This window comes from Giraffa tippelskirchi, chromosome 8, assembly GCF_054371585.1.
Source record: "Giraffa tippelskirchi isolate mGirTip1 chromosome 8, T2T-mGirTip1v1.2.pri, whole genome shotgun sequence".
Lineage (NCBI taxonomy): Eukaryota > Metazoa > Chordata > Mammalia > Artiodactyla > Giraffidae > Giraffa > Giraffa tippelskirchi.
This window is the reverse complement of record NC_137282.1, coordinates 157,510,222-157,537,813: the sequence shown is the minus strand read 5'-3', so window position 1 is coordinate 157,537,813 and position 27,592 is coordinate 157,510,222. Positions and strand designations below refer to the sequence as shown.

At 40.7% G+C, this 27,592-nt stretch overlaps 2 protein-coding genes across 22 annotated transcripts in view; one reads left to right on the top strand and one right to left on the bottom strand.

Annotated features, from left to right (window-relative positions):
* The window catches only part of NEDD9 (neural precursor cell expressed, developmentally down-regulated 9), a 288,025-nt gene extending 285,398 nt beyond the window's left edge, over window positions 1-2,627 (bottom strand). For all 20 annotated transcript variants that reach the window (XM_081523805.1, XM_081523808.1, XM_081523803.1 and 17 more), the window contains exon 1: window positions 2,554-2,627. The gene's annotated coding sequence lies outside the window, so the exon portion shown is untranslated. The remainder of the gene's footprint in view (window positions 1-2,553) is intronic.
* A 291-nt stretch (window positions 2,628-2,918) lies between these two features.
* TMEM170B (transmembrane protein 170B) overlaps window positions 2,919-27,592 on the top strand; it is a 47,307-nt gene continuing 22,633 nt past the window's right edge. The window contains exons 1-2 of one of the 2 annotated variants that reach the window (XM_081523798.1): window positions 2,919-3,606; window positions 19,964-20,134. In XM_081523798.1, the coding sequence (XP_081379924.1) occupies window positions 3,510-3,606; window positions 19,964-20,134 (268 nt within the window). In that variant the 5' untranslated portion in view covers window positions 2,919-3,509. The remainder of the gene's footprint in view (window positions 3,607-19,963; window positions 20,135-27,592) is intronic. The other variant, XM_081523799.1, reaches the window with a different exon arrangement.

Below are 27,592 nucleotides of genomic sequence, written 5' to 3'. Positions count from 1 at the left end.
CCCAGGGCTGATCTCCTTTAGGATGGACTGGTTGGATCTTCTTGCAGTCCAAGGGACTCTCAAGAGTCTTCTCCAACACCACAATTCAAAAGCTTCAATTCTTCGGCGCTCAGCTTTCTTCACAGTCCAACTCTCACATCCATACATGACTACTGGAAAAACTATAGCCTTGACTAGACAGACTTTTGTTGGCAAAGTAATGTCTCTGTTTTTTAATATGCTGTCTAGGTTGGTCATAACTTTCCTCCCAAGGAGTAAGCATCTTTTAATTTCATGGCTGCAATCACCATCTGCAGTGATTCCGGAGCCCGAAAAAATAAACACGGAATTAAGTAGCATATTAAAAAAATGAGAGATCATAACTAAGTGCCATTAACTCCAGAAAGTCAAAGAAAATGTGTTAGGAAATATTTGAATATAATCTTCATGTATTTAGAACCAAAGGAATCACATGCATATCCACAGATGCTAAAAAAGACATATTACACATCTTTCCAAAGTCAAATTTCTTAGTAAAAGAAAACATTAAAATCTCTCGATATCCCCTAAATTTGTTTATAAATGTAACATGATTTCAATGAAAACAGAACCAGTGATACTTTTAGAATTAGGAAGCTGATTTTAAAGTTCTTCTGGAATAACACACATTCAGGATTAATCAGGAAAAAACTGAAAATGAGTAAAAAGCAAAGACCTATCTTAGCAGAACCTGAAGCATATTGTAGAGTTAAAGAAAACAAAAATAGTGTGGTGCTGACACATGAACTGATAGATGGAACAAAAATGAAAGTCTAGAAATAAATCCAAGTATATAGAGAAATTTTGTACATGATAAAGCTAGTATTTTAGGTCAGTGGGAAAAGGATGGATTTTTCAATAAATGTTTGGAAGAGCTCAGTTGCCATCTGGAAAAACAAAATTAGATCTGTACTAAACATCTTACATTAAAACAATTCCAAGTGAGCCAAAGGTGCAAACAAAGACACTCATAAAGTTTTTAGAAAAGATATGAGACTTAAAAAAAAAAAATCAAATCTGAGACAGGGAACAGACATTTTAAAGCAGAAAACTCAGATACTATAAAAGAAAAAGCTGACAACGCCCTGAAAAGAGATAAGGGAGGAGATCAGGAATGAGGCACTCGAATCTCCAGGAAAAACTAGCAGAACAGGTCTTCAGATAGTTAGAGATTTTCAGAAGAATTTATGAGCCCAGTTTCTTGCATCTTCTTCTATCTGCTGCTGCTGCTAAGTCGCTTCAGTCGTGTCCGACTCTGTGCGACCCCAAAGACGGCAGCCTACCAGGCTCCCCCATCCCTGGGATTCTCCAGGCAAGAACACTGGAGTGGGTTGCCATTTCCTTCTCCAATGCATGAAAGTGAAAAGTGAAAGTGAAGTCGCTCAGTCGTGTCCGACTCTTCACGACCCCATGGACTGCAGCCCCCCAGGCTCCTCCGTCCATGGGATTTTCCAGGCAAGAGTACAGGAGTGGGTTGCCATTTCCTTCTCTTATCTAGAAAAGCACAAAAATCATTAATGGAGACATCTGTTCCTTGTGACTAGCAGCAACTGTCTGCCAAAATGTGTGCTTAAGTGCAAGCATGCTCTTCAAGGAAGTCACATACAATGACCTGCCCCCACCTCTTCAGAGCAGTTCCTCACAGTTATCTGAGAGGCTGTCTCCCAGACTACAGTCTTCATTTTGCCCCAGATGAAACTTAACTCACCATTCTCGGGTTGTACATTTTTTTCCCCCACATACACACAAATACATCCGTACATAACTATACATATGTATGTGTATATATATACACACATATATATATTTTAAAGTGGTCACCAAGAACACCCTTTTACAGGTGATTCACCCTTCTTGCGTTTTGCTCCACATACTTGATGATTTAGCTACAGCAAGAGCTTTGGTGTCCTTGGCAGATTTTCTTTTGCAAAAGGATGGGGAGGGGCGGCTGCCTAGTGCATATGTTTTTATTACTCAGACTTAATAGTTTTCAAGATAAAAGGTTTCAGACTTAAAGGAGGAGTTTAGTCTGTTGTAGCTGAACTTTAGATAGTCCCTTGGCCTCCCATGGACATGAAGACAGGCAGCTAACCATAGGAAGCGAGATCTAGTTTAAGTCCTCGGTGGGGAAGAGGGTGGAAATAATAGAGATGTTTACAATTTAGATACAAAGAGTACTGTCACGAAAAAAAAAGCTAGCCCCCTCCTTGAGGTGTGGGACACATGCCCAGCCCCGGGCACTGCGGGTGATTTCAGATGGGGGGAAGCGGGGCCCAGGGTCTTCCTGTAGGAAGGATGCACTGGATGAATCGTAAAGTGGGTCTGTTTCAATGGCCTTCAAATATATTCTGCACTCCTTGCAGGTCATCTGATGCTCTCAAAAAAAAACCACAAAAAACCCCAAGTCGCAAACTGACACATATTTCAAATCTTTTGAGGTATTTACACTTCAAAAAAAAAAAAAACTTGTACTCAAACCTTTTTATTCAAAGCGTTTCATTCGAAGCCTAAGATGTGAACGGTCACTGAACCCACCTGTGGGAGGTGGACACTGCGCTCCCCGCCGCCTTGGGTCCGGGCCGCAGCCGGGCCCTACCGCTCCGGTTACCGCGGGGCGGGGGATTCTCCCAGGGCGCGCGCCCGCGGCCGGAGGGCGGGGCGAGGGAGGAGGGAGGAGGGCATAGAGGCGGTTCCCCCCGGAGCGCCCAATCAGCAGCGAGAGCCGGCGGTGGCGCTAGTGACGTAGGCCGAGCTTCCCCCCGCCCCACTGCGGGGCCGACGCTCGGCCCCGCGAGCCACGCTAGCTCGCGCGCGAGAGACGTTATAAGGGGGAGAGGGGAGGAGGACGAGGAGGGCGGCGGGTCGCGGGAGTGAGCATGCGCGGCGGCTGCGGCGAGGGCGGGGCGAGCGGGCGGAGAGGGGGCCCGTGTGCGCGCTCACGAGAGGCCCGCCGGCGGCCGCGGGTGGAGGGGGCGGGTCCTCGAGTGTCGGCGGCTGGAGGGTGGGCAGGCGGGCGGCAGGAGGGGCCGCGGCTGCCGCCGCCGCCGCCGGCTCGTCCGCGTCGCGGCTCTCGTCGTCCTCGCGCGGTGATGCCTGGGCCCCGTCGGGGGCTGCACCTGCCGGCTGCCCGTCACCCCGGCCCTCGCGGCGTGACCTCGGCCTCCTCACGCGCGCCCCCTGACAGGCCGCGGCCTCCACAGCGCCCCGAGTCCTCCTCGCTCGCGGGCCGCGCGGGGAGAGCGCCCGGCCCCCGCCCCTCGCCGGCCGGCCGTCCTCAATGTCTCCCCGGCGGGGAGGGGGCTGCCTGGGAGACGCGCTGATCGGCCTCCCGGCGGAGGCCCGGCGGCGGCAGCAGCGACCAGCCCGGCGCCCCGAAGCCTCCCCCGGCGGCGGCGGCGGCGTTGGCGGCGTTGGCGGCGGCCTGGAGGAGCCGCGCACCCGCCGCCGCCCCCGGAGCCCGAGGAGAGGGCGGCGGGCGCCCCCCGGGGAAGATGAAGGCGGAGGGGGGCGACGCCTCCATGATCAACCTGTCGGTGCAGCAGGTCCTGAGCCTCTGGGCCCACGGGACGGTGCTGAGGAACCTCACGGGTAATTGTTGCGCCGGGTGGTGGGGAGCGGGACGCGGCGCCGCCCCTCGCTTCCCGGCTCCCCGCGCCGCCCCGGCTCCGGAGCTCGCGGTCCCCGGTCCCGGCCTGGAGGATGGGAATGGGACCTGGTCCGTGCCCGTTCTGGGGGCGCCGCCCCCTGCCCTCCAGGGCTCCGGAGTGGCTGGGGACAGTCCACGACCCCCGCCTCGCTCCCTCCCGCCCTGCCTCCGTAGTACGCGCGGCACTGCTTTAGCGCGGAGTCTCAGTACAGTTAGCCTTTATTTATGCCCCCCCTCCACCTGCATATACATACACACACACACACTTCCCCACCTGCATGCACACACGCGCTTCTTGCTCTTCGGATCTTTTTATGATTTAGCTCTTTCTAGCAAATCTCAGCAGCAGCAGCAAATCTCAAGTCGAATGCAGGACTTAAATTGCCTGCTCGCTTTGATCAGTTTGCTTTATTTTTTTATTTATTTTTTGCGATATAAATGACTCGTTAAGTAGATTATATTAGATCACGGGCTGGACCAAGGTCTAGCGCGTTCTAAGCACTTTTTTGCTTTTATCGTATATCTTCTCCCTCTTCTATCTCCTTTTGTCTCTTTCCCTCTGCCTTCAAGCTGCTGCCCCGTGACATTTGATAATTTTGTGTATTTCCCTTCACAAGGCTATCAGGAGGGAATTAGACTTAACATGTTATAATAACAGCAATTTTCTGGTTGTAAAAGTGAGCCATAATACTCAGACTTTAAAAATCGAATTTGTAGGTCTGCTTTGTAAAGAAACTTATGGCTTGGTTACTATAGAAATGCTTGTCTTATACCCTGAATTTAAAACATACCCTCTAAAGACGAGTGTTTACAAGAAAGTAATTTCAGTTGCGGTTTGATTACCCCTCAGTGCCTGCTTCTCAGTGAAAAATCTTACATACTCAGGATTTAATTCTTGTATAAGAGCTAATTTTGATAGAGCATTAGTATTTCAAAATGCATTATGTTAAACTGGTTAAGAGGATGACAAGTATTTTACAAATATAACCTGTCTTGATAGGATGCAAGATATTATAAAATCTGGCATTTATGAAATTCAGATATTCATAGAGAAAAATTGAGGGCTGACTTTAAAGACATAGGGTGTCTTGCATGTGGAAACTATAAAATTAACATCAATTCTGGATTGATTCACTGACTTGTAATCTGTAGTTAACTCAGAGCACCCCCATCCTACATGATGGTTGCAGGTCAGGAACATGTTTTTAGTTCTGAAAAACCTAAATGGACGTAAAAACCATTTTATAATTCAGTTGAATTTTGTGATAGACCGCTTTATCTTACTTAGGGCTTTCCTTGTATTTATCCACTGTTAATATTTCAAATGTAAAATGAAAAACGAGGATTTGAGTATACGTATTTATATCTGTTAATGACTGTCTTAGCTCATCAGTGGATATTTAGAGAAAAGTAACTTTGGGAACCATAGAGTAAATGTAACTTAACCTCCTGGCCAGAGTTAACAATATTTTGAAATACTTACTTTTAGGATTCTGAATCATTATAGTGGCTTACAGTTCCCATAGGTCAACCATTAGGTTAACAATAGTAGTCTCAACCTAGGGTTAGCTCTAATTATCTCCTTATGTCATCTTATTAATCATCAGTTTCTCATTGGACTTTGCGATTTTATAAAGGATATGGGATATGCTGAATATCCAAAACCAGAACTCAGGTGGGACTGAGAAGCATGGGAACCTCTTCTAGGAAATAAATACAATCTTGAGTATGCAAAATTCTGTGAAAATGGAGAAAACAGATTAGAAATAGGCTTCACCAGCAGGTGAATGTACCATGTTAGGAACGACATCACTGCTAAAAAACGGACTCTGCAGGTGGTAACATTCTGATGTGGTTCCTTATGGCCTTATCCATGCTAGTGACCTTCCTGATCCCATATGCAGCTTGAACATTAGTTAAGAGATGCTACCTGCAGTGCCATTTAGAACTCAGTCTATTAAAAAGAAGCCAAAGACAAACCTGACTTGTGAAACAAGATAACTCCTGTTTCTTGAATGCCTGCTGTGTATCAGGCACTTTACAAATAATTACTTCTAATCATCAGAATACAGTAGATTTACAAAGAAGCTAGGGGAGGTAAGTTAAGTTGACCCACGTCCTGTAGTTCGAAATGGTTAAGCAGGTCTGAAGCCCCAGGCCAACCGCTCCTTCTTCCTTTCCAAGCTGCTTTAGCTACTTCTCTGTCCTCCTCCAACAGGATGAATTACTCGCTTCATCCTGCTGCTTCTGCTCCTTGTACATGCTTTTGTTGTTAAATTTTTCAGTTACATTTTCTGTTTTGTTCGTGTCTTCGAGACTGTGAGCTTTCTGAAGTTTGGGTCCTTGTTGTAATTATGGAATTCTGGAACCCTAGCATGTTACATCTGGTGCATAGTATATGCTCAATGCATGTGCTCTGAGCTTTTAAAACAATACTTCACAGATGCATGATTAAAACATTCTGGTTGCCTTATTTTTCAGCTACATCTGTTGGAGTGAATGTGCTTTTAAGGAGGATATAAGGTGTTTAAGCAATTTATATAGATAATTGTCATACCTTTAAAACATACAAATGCTATTTTTGATGCTAGTTGCCATTCTTTCATGTGTTTTATTTCATCTTTTCAACCATTTTGAGAGAGATTAATGTTTATCCTTATTTTATGGATTCAGACATTGAAGCATAGAGTACCATGCTTGGATCAGGTAGCTCATAAGTGAAAACTACTACTTTTTCAGATTGTAATGACTCATATTAAGTCAGAAGGCATTTTTGTCATCATCATAAACTTGAAAATGAAACTAGAAAGGAGCATAGTGTAGAACCAGGCTGATGTAGATTTTAGATCTAAAGACCAACTTTTAGAAACTAGTCTTGTGTGTGTATTGCCTTGATAGAAATACATGTTTAAAAAGTGATAGGAACTAGAAATTAGAACTAGCTTAACATTTTAGAGATGAAAGTTATATAATTTGGTTACTTCATTTTAGAATTACTGAAATACACACTGTTGGCATCAAATGGTCATTTAATGACAGAGACAAGACTAGAACTGATGTTCACTGACTCTCAATTCTGTACCTTTTGCTTTTATTCCACATCAGTTCTTAACTCAGGCGGGTCTGATAGATGATATCTTAAGGCACGTAAGAATAGCTCTAAGTATTCACCCCAAATGAGCCCAAGAATGGGTAAATGGAACTAATTTTTTCCAGAAATAAAAGATACTGGACATTGTAAGATATTGACTAGTGATAATAATAGTAATAATCTTTCTAAAATGTTAAGTTGCCATAGTCTCTGTAAAGTTAGTGACCCATGTGTATTGTATATCTAGATTTAGAAGTTATACCAGTTTCTGTCTGTGTTTTTCTCCTTTCTGGAAGACAGTAGTATGAGGATTCCATATAGAGATTAACCCCTGGAGACACCATCTTTGTCACTTAGCAACTATTGCCAGGGTTCTCCTCTGTGTTTGCCACTTCCCAGTGTGTGTGATTCTCAGGATTTCCAAATTGTTAACTGTATGTAGGTTATATGCTTACTCAGCTCATTCAAGTAGAGAGATACGTGGTTTCCTTCCTTCTCAACTATTTTTTCTTTCTCTTGAATACATCCTAAAGCCCTCCTCCTTGCCACAACTTAAAATTAGAGTTAGTATGTATATACTCGTTCAGTTTTATGGTTAACCTGACTTTTAAAAAATGATCTACAGTGAAATGTATTCTTTTGCTTTATGTTTATTTTCTTCAGCTTACACTGGCTCCCAACCTTGTGTTCCCACCCAAGTTTGGTTACAAAGAATTTAGAGAAGAATTTTTTTACTTAAAAGGAGGCAGGATTCTTAGACCCCCGGATAAACACAGCCCAGCTGATGTTGGGAAAGGAATAATTGGTCCCCAGGAAAAAAAGCGAAGGTAGGCTGTACCCCTCTCTCAGTGACAGCAGCAAATGGGGGAGCTGGGGCTCTCTCCTCTATTGATACGAACACCGAGAAACTGGGAATTCAAACTGGAATGAAGGTCAGAGGTGTGTATGTGTGTTTATAAAATATATATATGCTTATTTTTACTGTATACATACACACTATTATAGTCCCCCTTTAGACTTTGTAGTTGCTAAGCCACTTTAGTGTTAATCGGATTATTAGAGAAAAAAGGGAAAACAACTTGGTATCTGCTATATATATTTGTAATTGTTCACATCTCATACTGGGCTTCCCAGGTAGCTCAGTGGTAATCTGCCTGCCAAGCGGGAGACCAGGGGTTCGATCCCTGAGTCGAGAAAATCCCCTGGAGCGGGACATGGCAACCCACTCCAGTATTGTTGCCTAGGAAATCCAATGAACAGAGGAGCCTGGTGGGCGCTACAGTTTGGGGTGGGGGGTGAAGGGGGCGGGCGGTCACAAAGAATTGGACAGGACTCAATGACTAAAGAGCAGCAACACCTCGTACTCCGATAGCCAGAACCTGTCTTTGGTGGTGCTCCCAAACAAGTTTGCTTCTCTCAGTGTTACCCTGTATTCTAATGTCCCATTCCTAGAAGTGAGTTTATGTAGATAAAATTATTTCAGACGTCCACTTACAGATATGTTTTGTAAATGTAGTCTTTTTTAAAATTAATTTATTTTAATTGGAGGCTAATTACATTACAGTATTGTAGTGGTTTTTGCCATACATGAATGGCATGAATCAGCCGTGGGTGTACACATGTCCCCGATCCTGAACCCCCTACCCCCTCCCTCCCCACCCCATCCCTCAGGGTTGTCCCAGTGCACCGGCTTTGAGTGCCCTGTTTCATGCATTGAACTTGCACTGGTGATCTATTTCACATATGATAATATACATGTTTCAGTGTAAATGTAGTCTTAAAGACAGTGTGCTACTTTTCAATATTTGTGCCCGATCCCCAAATTCACTTTTTCTGAAAACATGAAAAATCCCTTACTGAGCCAATTAATAAGTGATTTTTACTTTATAGGATTTTGTCATTTGGAAGATCTAGCTGTATATCTTATCAAGAATGAAGCCACTATCATTTTTCAAAACTTAGAATTGTCATCTTCAGGTTTTTACTTTCTTAATTCCCACCTCATTATCTTTGAATCATGCATCTGTATCTTCTGGCAATACCATGTCCAAGGACCAGATGATATTTCTTAAAGCAATTTCCAGATAAGTCTTGAGACTGTGTAGGCTATAAGTTTGATTCCTGAGTAGTTAACTATCAGAATATAAATGTATTTCTCTTCTCTTGCTTAGTGATTGGAAGGAATGACCAGAAAGGTAAGATAATTCACAAAGAGGACTTGGAATAGCTGAAGATGCTTTTCCTGTAGAAAAGAATCCTAAACAGAAGAGGAACGATGAGGCAGAGATGGGGAAGAGGAATTGGAATCAGGGTAGGAAACTGGTATTAAGAATGGTCAGATGTAAGAGGAGAGTCCAGAGAATACAGAACGTTGAATTTACCTTAGAATCAGATGAATAATTTTAATGAGGCTCTGTTTCAAATAAATGGTGCTTTGAAGACAACAGAAGAGGCAGAGAGTAGAGGAAGAACGTGTTTAAGGGATGGAGGAGAGGATGTTACCGGCTTTTAGGATGGTTCAGGATACTACCAGGATTTGAGTAAATTTAAAAGTATAATATCGCTCTTGCGTATTATGTGTAGCTAGTAAGTTTTCATTTTAAAATTCTCTCCCTGTCCCGTCCCCTTCCGTGAATGACTGTAATCCAACATGGTTTCTAAATCTTGCTACATGTCATAGTTACTTGGGGCTGGTTAAGGGTACAGTCCACAGCCTCATTCCATAGCTATGGAATTAGGATCCTTGAGAACACAGTCTAGGAAGGTACATTTTTAACTAGCTCTTAAGATGATTTCAGTATTGAGAGCTCAAGGATTGGGAACACTAACTTTTTAAAAATTAAGCTTTTTTTGTGATCAATTTGTAACTGTGTTGTGATATATAATGCAATCTAAATATGGAGTGTGTAGTATAGCTAAAGATTTATTAAAATTTCAACATAAGTGACTCATTTCCAGGAGGATGCTATAACCCAGTTTTTAAAAAAATGACTGCCTTTTAACATTCGAGGATAATATTGTGTGTTTAGTCACTCAGTTGTGTCCGACATTTTGCGACACCATGGACTGTAGCCTTCCAGGCTCCTCTGTTCATGGGATTCTCCAGGCAAGAATACTGGAGTGAGTTGCCATGCTCTCCTCCAGGGGATCTTCCTAACCCAGGGGTTGAACTCAGGTCTCCCACATTGCAGGTGGATTCTTTACCATCTGAGCCACCAGGAAAGCCCAGAGGATAATATTTGAATTTATCTTTAAAAAAATGTTTTATATATATGAACTGTTAGCAACAGAGAAAAATTCTTATTAAATGGTATTTTTTTTTTAAAAATCCTAAACGCTTTAGTTATATTTAATCTGAAGTTATATTTAATCTGAAGTTTATATATATGGGAGAACTAAAACATTAACAATGTTTATGTAAATATTTACATAATGTGCAGTTATCAGAACTTTCCCCCAACTAGGATAAATTGGATTCTGCTAGACTTTTGTATGCAAATGAAGAGTCCAAAGAAGTGATAGGATCCTTGAGTTTATGAGTCAATAAACTGAGTTTTATCCTTCAGTGCTATTAATTTGCTCTTATATTTGAAAAACCACATATTTAACCAGGCCTCTGTTTCCTCATTTATAAGACAATATCCAATGACAACACTTTTCATGTTGATGTTAAAGGAAAAATGATCTAAAAATATTAATGAGTTAAGAAAAAAATTGAGAGATTTTAATTGTGAGTGAAGGAAAACATTTATCCATTTGCATATAAATTTGTTTTCTTAATCTTTAAAATTAAGCTTTCTTTTTAAAGTGGGGCTTCAGACCTTTAATATGCTAATTTGTAGAGTGAGGTTTGTTTTTGTTTTAGTTGCTCAGTCCTGTCTGACTCTTTTGCAACCCCATGGACTGTAGCCCCCCAGGCTCCTCTGTCCATGGGATTTCTCCAGCAAGAATACTGGAGTGGGCTCTCATTTCCTTCTCCAGGGGATTCCGACCCAGGGATCAGACCCACGTCTCCTTCATTGCAGGCAAATTCTTTACCTGTGAGGTTTAAGACCTAGAAAAATCTCTGTGCTGTAAACACCATCAACTAAAATAAATAAATTAAAAAAAATAATTAGTTTTTAGAATTGGGCTTTCTTAACACTTGATTTAGGAAGCTCTGGATTCAGTATCTGAAGATCCTTTCCAGTTCTGAGATTCTCTGCTTTTGTTTGTTTTTTAACCTCAGTGGGGCATAACTGCTTCCAGGATTACCGTCATCCTATCAAAGGTATGACTGTTCTTACCAGGCCTGTGCATTATTTGTTTTCCCCATTGTGCTTTCATGAATATCTTCTGATCTGTCTTTCATTTGGACTCTTATTTAGATTTAACTTTAGAAATTTGTTACATTGGGAGTTTCATTATAAGTTATGCTCATTTATGTGAAGAATTCCTATTTCAGTCTTCAGTGTAAATATTCCTTGGAAATACTGTATCTTGAAGTTGTAAAACATTTTATCAATCCCTGAAAAGATGTTTTTTTTAGTTCAGTGACTGATTCAAACAAATACGTTGTTACTGAAATTTTTTTTTTGGTAGGATGTGTAATTTAAGATGCTTAAAAGTGTATAAATAATAACAATGCAAACTATTGTATATTGTTCTAATTTCATAATAGACTCAGATTTTGACATTTAATCCTTATACATTTATAACTGTGTAACTAATTAGTTGTGAAAAGAGAAAATTGAATGGCATCTTTTAGGAAGATAGTGCTATTTTGGAACTGTTTTAAATAGCCTTAAACTGATTTTTTTAAAATAGCAAATGATATTCTGTTTTAAATTAAAAATTTGTTTTTCTAAGAATTTTCTTTTTTTGGTTCAATGATGAGTACTGTAATTACAGTTTAAAATTATATAATTAGTCGATAAAAGGGTAATTTAGTTTAAGTAGGTAATAAACAGTATTGTGATAAGCTCTGAGAGAGGCAGTATACTAAAGTAGCTCTTGAACGTATCGCAATTAAATTTTCAAACTAATGTGGTTGCTCCTTTTTAAGAAGTAGAAGCAGACAGCTATTAAATATCTATCATAGCTTTAACTTCTGCGTTAAGTGAGGCTTCAAGTGAACAAATGCAGCAGCTTATTTTTAAATCTGGTTAAAATATTAGAGCGATTAAAAATAATAAACAGTATATTTTAACTTTCTTTGTTGCTGATTAATTTGTGGAGAGTTAGGTTCTCATTTCATGTTACCCTGCTGTCTGAAGAGCTTCCTTTAATATGCCGTGTAGCGCAAATCTGCTGGCAGTTAATTCTCCCAGTTTTGTTTTGTTTTTTTCTGGATAAAAACTTCATTTCACCTTCAGTTTTGAAAACTGTTTCTCTTGAATATAGGTCCTGGCTTTGCAGGGTTTTTTCCCTTTTAATCTTTTAAAGTGTTACTCTAGTTTGTCTTCTGATTTGGTGGTTTCTGATGAGAAGCGTGAGGTACTTTTTAATCTTTGTCCCTCAGTAATACGTCTTTTTCCTCTCTTTCTTTTTTCCCTATTTCTTCTTCAGTATTTCCCTTTATCTTTGGTTTTAGGTTATGTTACGGTGGTGTATCTAGGTATGATGCATGCGTGGTTTATTTTTGCTTTATTGTTTTTTACTTCTTTTGGGTGGTCTTTATCTTGCTTGGGATTCTCTGGGAGTGTTAGATTTGTGGTTTGATATCTTTCATTATTTTTAAGCTTTTCAGCCAGCCCATTAAAGGAAGTCTTCATCTTTGATATCACGTGTTTTTGTTTTGCTGAGGATTTTTTTTTTTTCTTGAGGATTTTCATTTGACTTTTTCTTGGACTTTCTGTCTCTGCTGAACATCCTCATCTGTTCATGTGAGTTGTTCATCTTTTCCATGACCGTCTTTGACACGTTGGTTATAGTTAAAGGTCCCTATCTGCTTGTTTTAAAATCTGGCTCATCTGAGTCTGATCACTTTATTTTTTGCTGATGAATTGTTTTTCTTGTTTTTGAGAGTGTCTTATACTTTTTATTGAATTCAGGCCTTTGCATGTATAACAGGAGTGACCGAGGTACATAATATTTGTGCCTGGAAATGGGCCTCCTCTGCTAGACAGGTAGGGTTCGGGTTCATTTAATTTACTCAGGAGTGATCCGAGTTTGAGTTTTCTTACTAATGGTTAGGCTTCAAATTCTCTAGAAGGTGATGCTGTTGCACCTTGTACTTGGGGTGTGTGTACTTGGGGTGTGGGCTGGTGCTGCAGGGTCATTATCAGTGTTAGTCAACTTTTAGCTATCTCCGCAGGCCAGCAACCTGCCTGGAAGAGATTTTTCCACACACTTGCCTGCCCCCAATCACAGCCTTGTTGCTCATTACTTGGTGTCAAGTTCTCTTCAGTCTCCTGCCCGAGACCCTGTATTTCTAGGGAATGCTCGGTAGAGACCTGTGGAAAAGAGCTTGCAGGTGACCCTGTACTTTCCTGTGTCACTTACTCCAGGCTGACAGGTTAACCGCACACCTGGACTTCAACTTTCAGTTGAAATTTCAGCTGATCTTCTTTCCCACTCACATGGTACCCATTTGTTGCTCCTGTGCTTTGGCACAGGAGACCCTTTCCTTGGAGGGTCCCTCTTTGGAATTCATGTTACTTCGTTATCTTGCAGGGTCACCTGACTGGTGGGCTTAAAAAAGCTGTGATTTTGTAGTTTATCTTCTTCTCATTGTTAGGGTAGCAATGACATTCCTTATAGTTTTCTGCTTTCTAAATTTGATTTAAACTTGTATCTAATCACAGAATTGTTTTAGTAATCATAGATTTAAAATTTACAAGTCACACAGTTAGGAAGATTAGAGATACTAAAAACTTGAGATCTACTCTTTTTTTAAAACATGTCCCATAATAAAAATGTATAGGTGATCTTCACATATTTCTACTTGACATTTTCTTTCCTTTAGCTTCTTTACTGCTTGCTGCTCACCAACATTTGAATATATTGCAGATGTACCAAGTGTATTTCCCATGTTTCCATACCTGACGGCCTTGTGCTTTATTCATTTGTGTCCGTAGCAGGAATCAGGGAAGCTAGATATCACATCTCCTCTCCTCCATCACCCAGGCTGTCTGCCAGTCCAGATATTTCATATTCTTTTCAACCCTCTGGCCATTGCCTAAGTCCAGACCTCAGTTTCTCTTTGGATTCTTGAAATGTTCTGATATTGTCTCATCTCCATCTAGTCCCCTTTTCCCATATCTGCCAGGATAATTAATTTGTTTTAAAGGATAAATGTGATTGTGTCACTTCCTTGTTTAAAGTCTTTCATTGGCTCCTTATCGCCTTCAGCCTTTGGGATGAAGTCTGCATCTGTAGGGTCTATAAGCAGCCTCCCCTCCCCCACAAAAGCCCCTCTGGCCCCAGCCCACTTTGTAATCCGCAGCATCTTCTCGGTATTTCTCGGCAGTAGTATTTCTTGACAGAGGTTGCCGGGCCTGAGAACCAGCCAGGCCTGAGAACCGTGAACCATTCTCCACCTGCCACCCTCATCCGTCTCCAGTATGTTTTATCATTCGGTTCAGTGATTCAGTCCTGTTTATTGACAATTCAGGTGGTAACAAATTCTCCTGGGGTCTTTCTTGATATTTCTTCCTCTAGTTCTGTGTCACTGTGTATGTGCCCCATAGTCAGGTGGTAGCTAGGACTCGTGGATCATACTCTGCCAATCCCTGCTGTCGGCGTTTTTCTCAGATTATAAAGGCATCATCTCCCTGAAATTTAATGAGCCGCCAGCGTGGGACACATCCCAAGACAGAGAGGTCTCATGTCAGAAACTAAGGGGGCAATTGCCACACCTTAGATTTGCTGGAAGCTTGAGATAACTCAGTTTGAACACAGATTGGTTAAACATGCAATGAGGACCATTTCTATTAAGAAGATAGAAACTATGAGCAGCCCCCAAATTTAGTCTTACTGGTATATTATATTCACCTCGAGGCTTAGAGTATGTTGAGTACATATAAGTGTTCAGTATGATTTTGTTAGAAGGGTTAGACCCACTATAGAGGGTTAAAGATTATATTTAGTGTTTGTCTAGTGAGTTATGTTTTGTTGTTTTTATGCCTTTGGGATTTTTTCTTTATAGGTACCTCATGTGTAACCTTAGCCTAGAGCAGTGATTTCTGTCTTTATTGCATGTAATGATTGATAAAGGCAATGAAAACAGAGTTGTTTAGGTCCCCTGTCTAGAGATAGTTTTAGTTGCTCCGTGGGTAATTCTTCTGAGCAGCCTGGGTTGAGAGGCGTTGGCCTCACAGAGCACCTTCTCCTTTGATGAATTCTAGAATGAAAAACTGTTTTTAAAAGACAGTGTATCTGCAATAAAACAAAAAAAAACTTCAGGCTGGTTGCTAAAACATAATCAGTGAAGAGTAAAATAATATCACACACATCCTCTCTTATTTTTAGAAGAAAGCCATTATTTTCTGTATTTCTCTGTACCTAATATTTTTGACAAATATGGGGTCATACAATAATGTACCATTCTTTGAATTGTTTTTACTTGGTTAAATATACTCTAGAGAAATTCATTTCCCAGAAATAATTTTGTCCAAGGATTAAAAACAAAAGCACAGAAGATAATTTCTAGTGACTTGGCAACCAGGGCTGATGAGAGATCCAGACTGGGAGCAAGGCTATTTCTAGTATTGCTTGGAGGCCAGAACAGATCACAGCTCCCCTGCCTCTGATCCCACTGAAAGTAAACACACACACACACACACACAGACACACACACACTCACACACACTCACAGCTCCCCTGCCTCTGATCCCACTGAAGGTAAACACACACACACACACACACACACACACACACACACACACACACACACACACACACACACACACACACACACACACACACACACACACACACACACACACACACACACTGTTTGTTTGTTTTACTGCAGATACACTGTCTTTTAAAAATAGTTTTTCATTCTACAATTCATCAAAGGAGAAGGTGCTCTGTGAGGCCAATGCTTCTCAACCCAGGCTGTTCACAAGAATTACCTACAGAGCAACTACAGCTATCTCTAGACGGGGGACCTAAACAACGCTGTTTTCATTGCCTTTATCAAGGCAGTGATTGAATGGATGGCATACTTCTGTTTTGTAGAGTGTGTTTTTTAATTTTTTGTTTTGTATTTTGTTTAGCACCAGCAAAAGCCTCCCTCTGGCTTCCTCCTCTCCTTGTTGTTCAGTTGCTGGAAGCGCCGGGTAGCTGGGGTATGAGTGGGAAGAGCAGACTGGGCCTCTGGGTTGTTCATGTGAGCCTTGCAGTGCACATCGGTTGAGGAAAGGTGGTCACCCTCCTCTCCTGGTCTCAGCGCCTGTTCCTTCTCTGGGCTCTGGGGCGTCTGTCTGTGCTCTACTCTTAGGGGCCTGCAGTTAGTTCTCCACGTGTCCTGCATTTGCACAAGGCCTCAGACAGACTTGTTTATCTGGAGTAGCTCCAGGTCTTCAGAGGCCCTCCCTGTTCACTGACAGGGTGGTTGGTATTGAGCTATCAGATAATTTAAAATAGTAGTAACAACATGCAACCTAAATTAATTGTAGATATTCTGAGCAGCATTCAGGTTTTTTTTTTCTGTGATAAATAGTGTGATTAAAAAAAAAGAAACATAAAAATAAATTTGAGTTTGGGTAGTTTGCCCTCAATCTGCTTGAGGGATAATCCTCGACTGATTCTTACAGGACTGTTTGAGATTCTGCCTTTTGGTTATATCATTCTTTGATATCTGGGGATTTTATAAGACATTAGACTTAAAAATTTACTTTTCCTAATTACTAGCTAAATTTATTGTTGAGGTCAATAGCTATATAGTCAGTAGGCAGACAACATTACTTAATAATGTCAAATAATTCCTGTTCGTAGTGTTACACATAGTTGAGAAATTTTTCACCCCACCTGCATGACAAGGACAACGAAGAAAATTGCCTTTGGAGGTTCACTCTGGTAAGAAGCAGGCTTGGGGATCCAGGCAAATGACTGATGCCTAATTCGTCTTATTAAGAGTGGGTGCCTGCTACAGAGCCTTTCCTCGTCTCAGAGCTCCCTTGATGAAAATCTCCCCACCCCCTATTTTTGTTCTCTTATATTCTCACTTTGTTAGATTCACTCTGAAAAGTTATATCTTTTGAAATACAAATATCTGGGCAGGTTAAGCGTTTTTGCCTTTAATGCATTTATTATAAATTGAAGTTATTTGTTTGGGAATGACAGCATGAAAGCATTGTTTCCCTGAAAGCTGGGAGAGAAACCTCTGAAAGGCAAGCTTTGTCTATTTTTCCTTAATCATGAGCATCTCTCTTCTGCCATAGAGAAGCATGTATGGTACTTTAACACAGAGATTTATCAGATTTCTCTTCCTTGAAATTATCAGGCCATTCTAAGTGTCAATTCTTAAGAATTTGGCAGAGTGAAACTGATTTTTTTTAAAAATCTGTTTGCTATATATCCTCCCTTTTAAAAATTCAACCTTTAATTTTGGGATAATTGTAGATTCCCATGCAGTTGTGAGAAATGATACAGAGAGAACCCAAGTGGCCTTTATCCCAGTTGAAAAGTGAAAATGAGAGTCGCTCAGTCGAGTCTGACTGTTTGCGACCCCATGGACTATATAGTCCATGGAATGCGCCAGGTCAGAATACTGGAGTGGGTTGCCATTCCCTTCTCCAGGGGATCTTCCCAACCCAGAGATCAAGCCCAGGTCTCCTGCATTGCAGGTGGATTCTTTACCAGCTGAGCCACAGGGGCAGCCCAAGAATAGTGGAGTGGGTAGCTTGTCCCTTCTCCAGTAGATCTTCCCAACCCAGAAATTGAACTGGGGTCTCCTGCGTTGCAGGCGGGTCCTTTACCAACTGAGCTATACCCCAGTTATCCAACGGGAACATCTTGGGAAAACCACTGTATAATACCAAAACAAGGATGCTGACCTTGATACAATCCACCAACCTTTTTCAGATTTCACAGGTGTTACTTGTACACCTGTACTCATGTGTGTGTTTGTATTCAGTTTTTAACAGTTTTAACACTTGTTTATGTGTATACCACCGCAATCAAAATACAGAACAACTCCATCGCTGCAAAGATCCCCTGTGTTTGTACCTATTTTAAGACAAGAAGTCCCCCATTTCCTCTCCCCCAAGTCCCTGGCACCCACCACCCTATTTTCCGTTTCTGTTCACTTGACTGCTTTAGATACCTCATAGAAGTGGAATTTACCAGTATTTGTCCTTTTGTGACTCGTTTATTTTACTTAGCATAATGTCCAGAACATTCATACATGCTGTAGCATGTGACAGAATTTTCTCCCAATGAACAATATTCCACTGTATATATAAACCTTATTGTTTATTAATTCATCCATCGATGAACACTTGAGCTGCTTCCACCTCTTGGCAGTGGCAAATAATGTTACTGTAAACATGGTTGTGTAACTGTCTCTCCATGATCTTGCTTTAATTCTTTTGGATATATACGCAGAAGTGGAATTGCTGGATCAAATGTTCATTTTTTTTTAATTTGGGGGGAACTACTCCACTGTTTTCCATAGCTGATGCCCTCTTTTACATTCCCATCAGCAGTGTATATCTGTACTCCAGTGATGTTTGAGTAAATAAGTTTTAATTAATCCATTTTTGTCCTCTTTATTCATGACTTTTTTATTGCCCTTCTTTTTCACTTGATAGAGAGTTAACAAATAGCACAAATAGCAGATGAGATACTTTGCACTAAGAAAGTTTGCATACCAAGGCTGATCTTCAAGGTGGCATCTAAATATTTTGGAGTCAGTTCTTTCAGCTACAAATAACAGAAACCTTACATGGGCCAATTAAAAAGGATTTCATTACAAGGAAATTTTATGTAGCACTGGAATAAGGGATTTGGTTGTCCCTTGCCTTTGATGCTTCTGTTTTTCTTTTATCCTGTTATCATGGGTTTCATCACGTGATGATGAAATGACTGTTTACAAAGCCTAAGCCCTTCAGGTTCAGCCATCCAAAGACTGAGGTTCTCGGTTTTGGTCCCCACCAAAACCGAGTTCCCAGGGGAAAGGGCTGATGGACCCAGTTTGGATCAGTGGCCTGTCCAGATGTTCCTCCCCACAGACACGGTCAGGGGGATGGAGTCAGCGCAAGGACAGGCAGTCTCTGCAGGAACTGTGTGCACTGATGGAGGGGCAGGTGGCCAAAAAGAAAGGGAGTGGGTGCTAGAGAGAGACTGAAGGGCATGCCCGTCGGTTGTCTGTAGCCGAGACTTCAGTGAAAGCAATTGAGACTACATTGATGAGTTCTGCGTGAGGACTAGTATATTATGACCTGAGACAAAGAACTTAAAAAATTCTGACTGATTCTTTAGCATACAAAGTCGAGAGCCAAGAGGGAAAGGACCTGAAATTCTTAAAATTGTAAAAGACAAAAATCATTGACTCACTTCTGGAATTATTTGAATTAAGGGGTAGTTGTTTTTTTTTTTTATAAATTTATTTATTTTAGTTGGGGGCTAATTACTTTACAATATTGTAATAGTTTTTGCCATACATTGACATGAATCAGCCATGGGTTTACATGTGTTCCCCTTCCTGGACCTCCCACCCACCTCCCTCCCCATCCCATCCCTCTGGGTCATCCCATTGCCCTGGCCCTGAGCCCTTGTCTCATGCATCGAACATGGAATGGTGTTCTGTTTCACATATGATAATATACATGTTTCAATGCTATTCTCCCAGAACGTCCCACCCTCACCTGCATTAAGGGGTAGTTTTTTTTTTTAAGGTCTGGACACTTAGTGTAGAAAATTATATATCAGACAGCAACTAATTAACATATATTTTATTCCAGGAGATTTGCAAACAAGAGGGTGTATCAGAGAAAATAACAGAGCATAGCTGTGTGATGGGGACATTTAGAGGAAATGGGAGTGTGGCTTTGACCTGGTGAAGTCATGGAGGGCTTGATTTCCCCATCAAGCAGTAGTAATGATGATAATTGTTAAAATTTATTTAGTACTACTATGTATCAAGTGTTGTACTGGGCATGTTTGTATCTAGATCTCTTTTGACCTTCATCCAGACCATGTGTGCTCACACTTTGTTATATTGGATTTTTCCAAGACATTTTCCAGCACAGTTTTCAACACCTTGCTTTCCCTTTCAGAGATGTGGTACTGGATCTTCCTCTGGGCCCTCTTCTCCTCTCTGTTCGTCCATGGTGCTGCTGGAGTGCTGATGTTTGTGATGCTGCAGAGGCATCGGCAAGGGAGAGTCATCTCTGTCATCGCCATCAGCATCGGATTTCTGGCTTCCGTGACTGGAGCGATGATCACTAGTAAGTGGATGCTGTTTTAAGAATGTCATTTTATAGGCATGTACAGTTTGGGGCTTTTTCATTATAGGTTATTTGTGTGTGTGTGTGTGTGTGTGTGTGTGTGCGCATGCGCGTGTGCGTGCTTAGTCGCTCAGTCATGTCCAACTCTTGGTGACCCCATGGGCTGTAGCCTGCCAGGCCCCTTTGTGTGTGGGATTTTTTTTTGTAGGTTATTACAAGATATTAAATGTAGTTCCTAGTGCTACACAGTAGGTCCTTGTTACCTATTTTTTCTATAGTAGTTTGTATCTGTTAATTCCAGGTTTATCCCTCCTCCTGCTTTCCGCTTTGGTAAACATCACTTTGCTTTCTGTGTCTGTGAGTCTGTTTCTGTTTTGTAAAGAAAGCTTATCTGTACCATATTTTAGATTCCATATCCAAGTGATGATGTATGATATTTGTCTTTTTCTGTCTGACTTCACTTAGTACATTGATCTCTGGTTCCATCCATGTTGCTGCAAATGGCATTATTTCATTCTTTTTTAATTGGTGAATAATATTCCACTGTGTATGTATACCATATCTTTACCCATTCATTTATCAGTGGACATTTAGGTTGCTTCCATGTATTGGCTATTTTAAATAGTGCTGCAATGAACATTGAGGTACATGCATCTTTTTTAAATTAGAGTTTTCTCCAGTTATATAACCAGGAGTAGAATTGCTGAATCATGTGAGGCCTCCCTGGTGGCTCAGATGGTTAAGAATCTGTCTGCAATGTGGGAGGCCTGGGTTTGATTCCTGGGTCAGGAAGATCCTCTGGGGAAGGGAATGGCAACCCACTCTAGTATTCTTGACTGGAGAATTCCGTGGACAGAGGAACCTGGCAGACTATAGTCCATGGGGTCGCAAAGAGTCAGACTCCGCTGAGCGATTAACACACACACACAATAACTGTACTTTTAGTTTTTTAAAGAACCTCTATGCTGTTCTCCGGGAGAAGGCAATGGCACCCCACTCCAGTACTCTTGCCTGGAAAATCCCATGGATGGAGGAGCCTGGTGGGCTGCAGTCCATGGGGTCGCTAAGAGTTGGACGACTGAGCGACTTCACTTTCACTTTTCCCTTTCATGCACTGGAGAAGGAAACGGCAACCCACTCCAGTATTCTTGCCTGGAGAATCCCAGGGACGGCGGAGCCTGGTGGGCTGCCGTCTGTGGGGTCGCACAGAGTCGGACACGACTGAAGCGACTTAGCAGCAGCAGCAGCAGCAGCATGCTGTTCTCCATAGTGGCTGTCCCAGTTTATATTCCCAACAGTGTAGAAGGGTTTACTTTTCTCCATACTCTCTCAAGCATTTGTTATTTATAGACTTTGTAATAATGACCATTCTAACTGGTGTGAAGTGATATCTTATTATAGTTTTGATTTGCATTTCTCTAATAATTAGTGATGTTGAGCATTTTTTCATGTGCCTGTTGGCTATCTGTATGTCGTCTTTGGAAAAATATCCATTTAGGTCTTTTGCCCATTTATTGATAGGGTTGTTGGGTTTTTGTTTTTTTTTTTTAATATTGAGCTTTATGAGCAGCTTGTATATTTTGGAAATCGTTAGCAAATATTGGCTCCATCGTTCGCAGATATTTTCTCCTGATCCATAGGTTCTCTTTCATTTTGTTTATGTTTCCTTTGCTATGCAAAAAGCTTTTAAGTTTAATTAGGTGCCATTTGTTTATTTTTGCTTTTGCTTCCATTTCTCTGGGAGATGGATCAAAAAAAAGGTTGCTGCGATTTATTTCAAAGAATGTCCTGCCTATGTTTTCCTCTAAGCATTTTACAGTATCCAGTGTTACATTTAGGTCTTCAATCCATTTTTAGTTTATTTTTGTTTGTGATATTAGAGAAGGTTCTAATTTTATTCTTTTATATGTAGCTTCTCAATTTTCCCAGAACCACTTATTGAAGAGACTGTCTCTTCTCCATTTTATATTCTTGCCTCCTTTGTCATAGATTAACTGACTATAATCGTGCACTTCCTTCTTAAACACAAGTTGTTAACACATAAGCCTCCCCTGGCCTACTAGAAATTATTAGCCACTTTGGTGTCCTCCAGTTGTCTGCAGGTTTTCTACTGCACTGCCTCACGTGTGTGTCCTGCAGACCCCAGGTTCATGCCCTCTGACCTGGGGCATTGAGGCCCCAGCACCAGCCTTAGGTTCTGCTGTGCTAGTTAAGCCAGGACTTCGATGTGTCCTGTTGAGCCTGGAGGGGCCTCAGCCACTTCCTTCGCGTGGTTCTGCTCGACACTGGGTGCTGCTGTCTGATGCTGTGGTCTCATCACCGCCAGGAAACAGTAGCGCTTCTGTTGCTGATCACTTGGCCTGCTTCCGTGAGGCCAGGACAGCTGCCTGCCACCTCTGGATGTGTGCAGGACCCTCCTTAGCTCAGAGATGAGAGGAAATCTGTTTCTGCCATAGCTCTGTGGCCTCCCTCCTCTTGTGCCCACAGCCACCTTTCCCCGGAGTGACCAGCATGCCTTGCCTGAGAACAGAGCCCTGTCCCCGGGGCTCTGGGTCTGTCCTGGGCACAAATAAGACAGTCCTGAGTTGCGGGAAGCGGTGAGCAGTCTATTGTCTCTTCCTTTCTTCAGCTACTGTTCTTGTGTGTCATCTTGTGTTAGGGTTTTTGTTGTTGTTGTTGCTGTATTCACCTGTAACTTTCTCATATGCTACTTCATTCCCTTTGCCATAGGGTTTAAAACAAGCAATCAGGTTTAGCTGAAGCACCAAGTGTACAGAGTGGAGTAATGGGAAATTCAGCTGGGAGAAGCCAGATCCTCCAAGATCTTGGAAGGTCAGCCAGAGTTTGGACTTTATTCTGCAGGCCACGGAAAGCAAGTAGATATTTTAGAAAGGGATTGGCAACAGGCAAAGCAGTTCACTATGAAAACTTGTTTTGTGGCTGAATGTAGAATAAATATATGTGAAGGAAGAACCAAAAGGAAACTCTGAAAGAGCAGGGACCTTGCCTGTCTTCATCACTGCTGAATCTCCAGCAATAAAACAGCACCTGGAATGTAACAGATACTCAGGAAATAGATGGATGGATAGATGGATGTAGTGAGGGAGGAAGCACAGAGGACAGGAAGAAGAAAGTGGTGGAGGGGAGAAAGGGAGAAAGAAGAGGAGTTGAGGCTTTAATTTTTGTGGTCTGAATTTGAGGCTGGATCTGAACTAGGCTATGCCAGTGAGATGGAAAAGAGTTGCTGTAAGGACTGTCACAAAGGGGAGAGTCCAGATTAGTTGTTGCTCACTGTGGAGACATACAAGGAGACCTGAAAAGGGACGGCTAGTGTTTTTGATGTGGCCGCTGCTGTAAACTGTGGAACCGTGAGCAGAGGCAGAAGGACGAAGGAACAGCTTGTTCAGAAGCTGAAAATAGTGTGTGTATTACATGTGTGTTTATTGGTGTAAATCACTGTGAAAGTTTAAAGAGAACATTATTCTACTTCCATTTATTTCTAATGATGGGTATATGTATTACTTTCAACTCAGTCAAGAATAAAACAAACTAATGATTTTAGAAACTGCAGAAGCTGTTATATTTAAAATTCCTTACAAATATGTCTGGGCTTCCTTGGTGGTTCAAACCGTAAAGAATTTGCCTGCAATGCAGGAGACCTGGGTTGGGAAGAGCCCCTGGAGAAGGGAATGGCAGCCCACTCCAGTATTTTTGCCTGGAGAATTCCATGGATAGAAGAGCCTGCGGGCTACACAGTCCATGGGGTCACAAAGAGTCAGACATGATTGAGTGACTATCACAAATATGTCTGACACAATTTCAAGTAAAAACTTGTATCCAGGTTAACAATAAAATATACAAATTTTTTCTGGCTAATTTTCTGACCTGCAAACACTTGAATTAAGAAAACTATCCAATGTGAATATTTACCTGCATTTATTTTCTTAAATGCATTTTGTGAGCGCCAGCACAGTCCCAGCTGTATATTCAATTCAGCAAAATGATGACTGACTGAATATAGATACATAACTGTTGTATTTTACTACCTCTTAGATTTTTATTTCCAGAATAGGGTGATTTTTCATTAATTGGTACTGATAATTAATACCAGAATTGGGAGGGAATGGGTTTCTATATAATGCCATTGCTTGGCATTGTGTTGCTGTCTAATTTTAGCAAGTCTGAGGGCTACAGTGATATCTGTGTGTTGGTTTGATTTGCATTTCTCTGATTACTAATGTATTTAACATCTCTTTCTATTCTTATTATATATTTAGGGTTTTTTTTCCTGAAAATTGCTACTTTTAATTCTGTGCTTTTCTCTTGGGGTCCTTATTCTTTATTAAATGATAGATGTTTCTTAGATATATTGGTGTCTTGTTGGTTTTGTACTTCGCAAATAACTTCTCTGTCTTTTAGCAGTACCTTCATCCATGATATTGTTTATTGAGCAGAAATTCTTATTCCGTGTAACCAACTTAAAGAGTTTTTTGCCTGTGGTTTATAATTTATAATTTTATTTATGTTCTCCCCCACACTAAGGTCAAAAGATATTCTGATATATTCTGTTTTGTTAATTTTATAGTTCTACCTTTGTAGTAAAGTCTTTATCTAGAACAGGACTGAGCAGAAATTTTCTTGAAAGGCCAGATAATACCTATTTTAAACGTTGCAAGCTAGATTGTCTCTGTCACAACTCTCCAGCTCTGCCATTAGGGCTTAAAAACAGCCACAGATACTGGTCAATGAATAGGCGTGGTTTCTTCCAATAAAAGTTTATTTGCAAAGGCAGATGTTGGACATTCAGGTCATAATCTGCCTTCTGGTCTAGAGTCTGTCTTCATTTTTGGAACTAGGTAGGATTTCAGGTGTTTTTTTTTTTTCCTTCCACATAGTAAGTCAATTTTTACCACACCCTAAAAAAAAATCCATCCATTGATTCATCTTTTTTTGTATACTGTGTTCTCAAGGTACATGGATCTGTCTCTGAACTCTGTTCTGATTTTTTTAGTCTTTTTAGCTGTTGTTTCAGCAAGGCCTCATTTTTTGTCTCTCCTGTTTTGTACCGTTTCTAAATATCTAGTAGAGCTAGTCCCTCATGTTTTTCTTTCTCAGAGTTCATGTAACTATTCGTGGACCTTTATTCTTTCATGTAAAGTTTAGAACATGTCTACTGAATTCCTCAAATAGTATAACTGTGATTTTTGTGGGGATTTAATACAAGGTAGAGGTTAATTTGGGAAGAATCGACATATTAAATTATTCCACCCAAGAACATGTAATGTATCTCCATTTGTTCAGATCATTTTCTGCTTCTTTTGTTAGAGTTTAAAAGTTTTTTTTTTTTCCCAATAGAGTTATACATTTTGATTAAGTTAATTCCTAAACCCTTATTACGTTATGGTTGTTGTACATGGTATTACATGTATCATTATTTTTAGATTACGTTGTTTAGTTTTATTAGCATAAAGAATTGCTGTTTTTTAAGTAAAGTTCATGAAAGATTAATAACAAAGCAAAAAACTAATTTTTTAGAGCAATAATGCGAATATATTGCTGCCTTAGCTCTAAAATAGTTAAGACAGAGAAATAAAATATGGGATAAAATAGAAGAAATAACTACAGGCTTGACAATAAAGGTAAAATAAAAAATTATAAAAATAGCATTTTATAAACAGCTATATATTCCTAAATATAAATTGTCAAAATTGGCATAATAAGAAATAGAAAATATGAGTAATACAATAAATATTGTTAAAACAGTTGAAATATTGAAGACCCCTCCTCCCTGAAAGAAGTCCAGGCTCGAATGAAGTTTACAGATGAGTTCTACCAAATTTTCCGGGAACAGTTCCTATTCATCCAGATTATTGCAGAAAATGGAAAGGTTAAAAGCTGTGCACAGCATGTTTGCTGAATCAGTGTAAACTTGTTGCTAAATAAGATGCAGACTACAGAAGAATGGAAAAGTATAGGTTCATTTTCTTCAAGAATATTATCCTACCAACCAGGACCTACTGTACAGCACATGGATCTCTACTCAATGTTATGTGCCAGCCTGGATGGGAGGGGAGTTTGGGGAAGAATGGATACATGTATGTGTATTGCTCAGTACCTTCACTGTTCACCTGAAAGTACCACAACATTGCTAATCCTCTATATTCCAGTACAAAACAAGAAGTTTAAAGTTTGAAAAAAAAAAAAAGAATGTTATGGTAGAAATGCAAAGATAGTTCAGTATCAGAAATGACTGTGGCTATATGCCAACAAAACATTATTTATGGACATTAAAATTTGCATTTCATGTAATTTTCATGTATCATGAAATATATTCTTCTTTTGATTTTTTAAACTGTTTAAAAAATTCAGCAGAATTGTTTTCTCCCCTTCATCTTTGCTATGCCAGTCTTCTCTAGCTCCTTAATACTTTGGGGATCTTTACTTATTTCTAGCTGATACCTTCTGCCATTGTTCACAGTGGCCGTTCCAAACACGTTTCATTTATTTCATGCACCCTATTACACTTCTATCCTCTTCATTCTTGCATATATTTCACCAAGAAAATAAGGATCACATTATTTGTACTTTTTCAGCTGGCTGTTGTTCAGCAAAATATACCTTAACGAGAATGAAAACTAAAGCACAATTTGGGGTAAGACATTTGTTAGCTTATGTTAATGTCAATAGATTAATATCCAAACTATGTTTTTAAAAACTCTATGAATCAAATAAGAAAGTGACAGTCCAGTAGAAAAATGCACAAAAGATTTGGCAAGCATTTCATAAAAGTAGAAACCCTAATGGCCAAATTTGAATGATATGTGAGGAAAAGCTCAGTGGCATTAAATATCAGGGGAACACAAATTAATTGCAGAGAGAGCATCTCTTACCCAGATTGACAAAAAAAAAAAAAGTGTTTTTAAAGATATCAGCTGCTCCTGAGGATATGGAGGAACTGGAATATAAACTGGTACAGATACTTTGGAAACAAGTTGGCATTACCTAGTAAAGTTGAAAATGCCATAACAGGCATAGCCACATGTTGTAGGGAAACTCGTTTTAGTGTGTGTGCTGGGGGTTGTGTTACAAGGATGTTCACAGAAGCAGGGTTTGTCATTGTTAAGGATCAGAAACAGTGTCATCCGCATTAGAATGGACAAATAGGTTGTGGTATATCCATACTTAGAATTCTGTACAACAGTGGGAATGTATGAATTACAGCTCCATATTATACAACAGCCTGGATAATTTCCTGACATCTGTGCTGTGCCTAGTCACTCAGTTGTGTCCAACTCTTTGCGACCCTATGGACTGTAGCCCGCCAGGCTACAGGCTCTGTCCATGGGATTCTCCAGGCAAGAACACTGGAGTGAGTTGCCGTGCCCTCCTCCAGGGGATCTTCCCGACCCAGGGACCAAACCTAGATCTCTCACATTGCAGGTGGGTTCTTTACCATCT